Source organism: Triticum urartu, chromosome 7A, assembly GCF_056163025.1.
Source record: "Triticum urartu cultivar PI428250 chromosome 7A, HENAU_Tu73, whole genome shotgun sequence".
Classification (NCBI taxonomy): Eukaryota; Viridiplantae; Streptophyta; class Magnoliopsida; order Poales; family Poaceae; genus Triticum; species Triticum urartu.
This window is the reverse complement of record NC_141879.1, coordinates 709,064,540-709,070,593: the sequence shown is the minus strand read 5'-3', so window position 1 is coordinate 709,070,593 and position 6,054 is coordinate 709,064,540. Positions and strand designations below refer to the sequence as shown.

General features: G+C 46.9%; 1 protein-coding gene across 1 annotated transcript; it reads left to right on the top strand.

Moving 5' to 3' along the window:
- The first annotated feature begins 3,558 nt into the window (after positions 1–3,558).
- On the top strand, positions 3,559–5,254 carry LOC125524004 (hydroquinone glucosyltransferase). Its single transcript, XM_048689083.2, has one exon. The coding sequence runs from the start codon at positions 3,620–3,622 to the stop codon at positions 5,060–5,062; it is 1,443 nt and encodes a 480-aa protein (XP_048545040.1). The 5' UTR covers positions 3,559–3,619; the 3' UTR covers positions 5,063–5,254.
- The last annotated feature ends 800 nt before the right edge of the window (positions 5,255–6,054 follow it).

The window sequence follows — 6,054 nt, the reverse complement described above, 5'->3', positions numbered from 1 at the left end:
TCATCATCAGATTCAACAACATCATGTTGTACAACTCTAGCAATTTGTTTATCAAGAAATTCACCAAGTGGCACATCATCATTATAAAGCAAGGTAATAGCATCATCATAAGCATCATTCATAGTAGAAGTAGCATCATCAATAACTTGCGACATATCAGAATTAATAGCATGTGGTAGTGTTGCAAGTTTACTCATAACAGAAGGTGAATCTAAAGTAGAACTGGATGGCAGTTCCTTACCTCCCCTCGTCTTAGAGGGATAAATCTTAGTCTTTGGATCCTTCAGATTCTTCATAGTGATAATATGGTAATAATCCCAAGTGACTCAACAAATATAGCTATGCTCCCCGACAACGGCGCCAGAAAAAGGTCTTGATAACCCACAAGTATAGGGGATCGCAACAGTTTTTAAGGGTAGAGTATTCAACCCAAATTTATAGATTCGACACAGGGGGACCCAAAGAATATTTGAAGGTATTAGCAGCTGAGTTGTCAATTAAACCACACTTGGAGATTAATTATCTGCAGCAAAGTGATCAGTAGCAAAGTAGTTTGATAGTTTTGATAGTAGTGACAATAGCAACGGTAATAGTAACAGTGATAGCAGTAGTTTGTAACAAGTGTAACAGTGATGATAGCAGTAGTAACTTAGCAGAAACAATAAGGATAAATTCGTAGGCATTGGATCGGTGACTTGTTGGATGATATTCATCATGAGACAGTTATAACCTAGGGCGATACGACACTAGCTCCAGTTCATCGATATAATGTAGGCATGTATTCCGTAAATAGTCATATGTGCTTTATTAAAAGAACTTGCATGACATCTTTTGTCCTACCCTCCCGTGGCAGCGGGGTCCATATTCGAAACTAAGGGATATTAAGGCCTCCTTTTAATAGAGAACCGGAACAAAGCATTAACACATAGTGAATACATGAACTCCTCAAACTACGGTCATCACCGGGAGTGGGCCCGGTTGTTGTCACTCCGGGGTTGCCAGATCATAACACGTCGTAGGTGACTATAACTTGCAAGATCGGATCTAAAACATGGATATAATGATGAATTCATAAACGGTTCAGATCTGAAATCATGGCACCCGGGCCCAAAGTGACAAGCATTAAGCATGGCAAAGTCATAGCAACATCAATCTAAGAACATAGTGGATACTAGGGATCAGGCCCTAATAAAACTAACTCGATTACATGATGAATCTCATCCAACTCCTCACCGACCAGCGAGGCTACGAAGGAATTACTCACTCCCGGTGGGGAGCATCATGGAATTGGCGATGGAGAAGGGTTGGTGATGACGAAGAACGAAGATCCCCCTCTTCGGAGCCCCAAACGGACTCCAGATCTGCCCTCCCGAGGAAGAACAGGGCTTGGCGGCGGCTCCATCCTGTGGATCGCGATAATTCTTTCTCCCTGATTTTTTCCTAAAATAATGTGAATTTATAGTATTAGGGGGGTCATCAGCGGGGCCACCACGTGGGTACAACCCACCTCGGCACGCCAGGAGAGGGGGGCGTGCCCTAGTGGGTTTTGCCCACCTAGGGGCCCCTCTCCAATGGGTCTTGGCTCCAGAACTTCTTATTATTGGTATAAAAAATCCTCAAAAAGTTTTGTTCCATTCCGAGAACTTTTATTTCTGCACAAAAACTACATCATGGTAGTTCTGCTGAAAACAGCGTCAATCCGGGGTTAGTTTCATTCAAATCATGCAAATTAGAGTCCAAAACAAGAGAAAAAGTGTGAGAAAAAGTAGATACGTTGGAGAGGTATCTCCCCTCCATAGTTTACTCCTCCGGTCATATTGTCGTAGTGCTTAGGCGAAGCCCTCCGCGGATCACTTCATCATCACTGTCACCACGCCGTCGTGCTGACAAAACTCTCCCTTGACACTTTGCTGGATCAAAAGTTCGAGGGACGTCATCGAGCTGAACGTGTGCAGAACTCGGAGGTGCCGTATGTTCGGTGCTTGATCGGTCGGAATGAGAAGAAGTTCGACTACATCAACCGCGTTGTCAAACGCTTCCACTTTCGGTCTATGAGGGTACGTGGACACACTCTCCCCCTCTCGTTCCTATGCATCTCCTAGATAGATCTTGCATGAGCGTAAGAAATTTTTTAAAATTGCACGCTACGTTCCACAAAGTTCAATCATTTACCGCACAAAAGACAGTTGCAAAGGCGAAGACTATATTTTCTTTCTCCCTAGCAAGCAAGACGGTCAGATCAGCAGGCCAGGGCGCATGGGAGCCAGCGCAAGGTGGCAGACACAGAAGAAATGGTAGCAAAAGAACACAAAATCATTCAGTGGTTGCTAGTAAAGCTCTAGGCCATGTAGATTTTAGGACTTGTTTTCTCTGCCTATATATTTGCTTTCTGCTCAGACGAAAAGAAAATATGCATTGTTCGCCAAAAACAGCGAGTAAACTTGCATTCATATAATTACTTGAGCATTGCATGATGAACAAATGAATGAAAAGAGGAAAGGAAAAACCAATAACACGACTAATATAGACCGTTGCCCTGGAACTGGCGATGGCTTAATGCCATTTGTTTCTGCATCTCCGCATAAACAAATCACTATCAGCCATGCACAGGCCATCCCAAATCATTGTGTACTCTTACCTTGCTTGAGACCTGTACTATATGCTATTACAGTAGTCTTGCCATTTCTCATATTTCACTTGTTATTATAACAAACTATAATAGTTAAGAAAAACATGTGGCTTGTAAATATAGAGAAGCCAGCTTTACCCACAGTTGTCAATTGAGTGAAACAGTTACTTTCACCGTCACATTCATAGGCAGGGAGCAGCCACATCCATGTTACAGCAACCCAAGGTAGACATAGCATGAAAACAAGAACACCATAGACATGACGACAACTGCCGGGATTTAATTCGACAGATCTCGGATAGGGGGTCCCTAATAAGGATATTTCCTTTGCCGTGTACAACTGGACATGCTTTCGACTTCAAATTGAAGCGCGGATGACCTCGGGACGGCAACGTGAGGATGTGCTAGAGGTCATGAGAGCGGAGCCAGTGCTGGAATGCTGTTGAACATGCCATAAGTCAGTGATGCTTGAACTAGAAACCATAGTTTACCTAATGTATGAAATAGAAAACTTGGACCTATGAAATCTTGAAGGATCATGTGATTTTTTTTTTCTGTTGCAACGCACAGGCACTTTTGCTAGTATAGCTAAACTATAAATTTTCCATCTCTCGTGACAACTGAATTAATTAAGGTTGGGGTTTAATTACTTGCAAGCCTTCACACCCATACAAACAGGGTGAAGAAATCCATAGTACTACCGGAAATACTCACTCCTATATCACTTGTCAATTTACGATATGTGTCGAAAATGTGTGAGGAAGCGTGTGTAGAACGGTAATCATCGTTGTTATCTCCATTAAGTCTTGAAAAGCGTGTGTAGTACGTGTCAGACCGAGTGTGGTGGCCGACACGAGTGTGACTGGAATCGTTTACCTCACGCTTTTCTTTCCTGTTGCTCCTACTATCCGTCTGTTTATAAGCAGTATGCATGCGTGTTTAGCTGCCGATCGAATAAACGCAAGGGGACACACTAGCTAACACGGTCTCATGGCACAAGCGCCGCACGTCGTCATGCTCACGAGCTCCGGTGCCGGCCACGTCCTCCCGGTGTCCGAGCTGGCGAAGCGCCTCGCCGTGCGCCACGGCTTCACCGTCACTATCGTCACTTACGCCAGCCTGTCCACACCCGGCCACTCCTCGCCGCTCGCCTCCCTCCCGCCGGGCGTCTCCGTCGCCGCGCTCCCGGAGGTGTCCATCAGCGACCTCGCAGCCGACGCGCACTTGGTGACCCGCATCCTCACCGTCATCAACCGCGCCCTGCCACAGCTACGCGACTTACTACGCTCCCTCCTCGGCCTCCCGGCGGGGATCACTGCCTTCATGACCGACATGCTCTGCCCCGCGGCGCTCGCCGTCAGCAAGGAGATGGGTCTGCCTGGGTACGTCTTCTACACCTCCAGCCTCATGTCGCTGTTATCGTTGCTCTACACGCCGGAGCTCTCCAGGACCACCACCTGCGAGTGCCGCGACCTCCCGGAGCCCGTGATGCTCCCGGGGTGCGTGCCGCTGCACGGCGCCGATCTCGTCGAACCCGTCCAGAACCGCTCCGACCCCGTGTACGAGCTCATGGTCGACCTCGGTCTCAACTACCTCCTCGCGGAAGGCTTCATCGTCAACACCATGGATGCGTTGGAGCACGAGACGCTGGTGGCGTTCAAAGAGCTTTCTGACAAGGGCGTGTACCCGCCGGCGTACGCTGTGGGTCCATTCACCCGGCGGCGGTGCCCCGACTCCGACGAGGTCAAGCACAGCTGCTTACGGTGGCTGGACAACCAGCCGGACGGCTCTGTCTTGTACGTGTCCTTCGGCAGCGGCGGCACGCTGTCCACGGCGCAGACGGCCGAGCTGGCGGCTGGGCTGGAGGCGAGCGGGCAGAGGTTCCTCTGGGTGGTGCACCACCCCAACGACAAGGACAGCAGCGCGGCCTACCTCGGCACTGCCGCTACCGATGCCGACCCGCTGAGATATCTGCCCGACGGGTTCGTCGAGAGGATGAACGGTACAGGGCTCCTTGTGCCACTGTGGGCGCCGCAGGTGGAGATCCTTAACCATGTCGCCGTGGGAGGGTTCATGTCTCATGGCGGATGGAACTCCACGCTGGAGAGCGTGGCGGCGGGCGTGCCGATGGTGGCGTGGCCGCTGTACGCCGAGCAGAGGATGAACGCGGTGATGCTGTCGTCGGATCGGGTGGGCCTGGCTTTGTGGGAGAGGCCTCCCCTGGGTAAAGACGGAGCAATTGTCCCGCGAGAGGAGGTGGCGGCGCTGGTGAGAGAGCTTATGGAAGGGGAGAAGGGCGGCATGGCGCGGAAAAAGGCCGATCACCTCCGGGATGAGGCCGAGATTGCTTCGGCGGCAGGTGGGTCGCAGGATCGAGCTCTCGCGGTAGTGGCTGGCATGGTTTCCTTGCATCGGAAGAGCCACGGTGACTAAAGAGGATGCTCCCTAGTCTCCCTAGTTGCTCCCTAAGGTAACTGAATAAGAAGCATGGTGGCTGAAGTTGTTTCTTGATTTATGTTGTATCGATTGCTATATGTGTATTTTACATTTAAATATAGAATAATACTTTGTTCTTTGAAGATATTATTATCACATATTGTAAAGATGGAAGCAATTTTCAAATTATCCTAAGGGAAAAGAAGTGGGAGGATCTAAAATTACTTGTGTCATAAAATCATAATTGAAATGATTAAGGTCAGTGATCAGGTGAGTAATCAAATCTAAGCCAGCAATAGCGAAGGGAGAGACTTTGACATCAGAAATGACAGTTTTTTTACATAGATCTTTTTATATTATCAACATACATATTTCAATATTTTCTATGTGCCCTTAATAAATCAGCAAAAACAAAATGCAGAAATGCCAAATCTGATTACACTCTAGATGTTCAGATTACATGTGAGACCATAGGTGAAATAGGCTAACAGAATGGCAGACGAATTGAAGAAGGCATTTATTCTAGAAAAATAATACTCCCTCTGTTTATTTTTGTAAGACGTTTTAGACATTTAAGATAACACCTAAAACAGTTCAATTTCAGCTGTCTAAAAGGCCTTACAAAAATGAACAGAGGGAGTATAAATAGTGGATTTGGATTCTTCATATTTACTGGAAAAGAAGAAAGTAGAAACACGCCTCCAAATGGTGCGGCACAAAAGTAGAGGAACCAAGGGTGATTGAGTGCAATCCTTTCCAACGACATCTGCATAGATCAACAATGTAGTCAACGTATAAAGAGGACTCCAACTATCCATGTACGGTCAAAATCTACTATCACTTTATTGAATATAGGAAAAGAAACCATATAAGTTTTCATGGTAATATCACCAACTTTTCTAATTATCATACGGGACACACAACATGCTCTCCTTTTAATTATCTATTTGCTTATTGCTAATTTTTTTACCATGAAAATGTGAATAAAA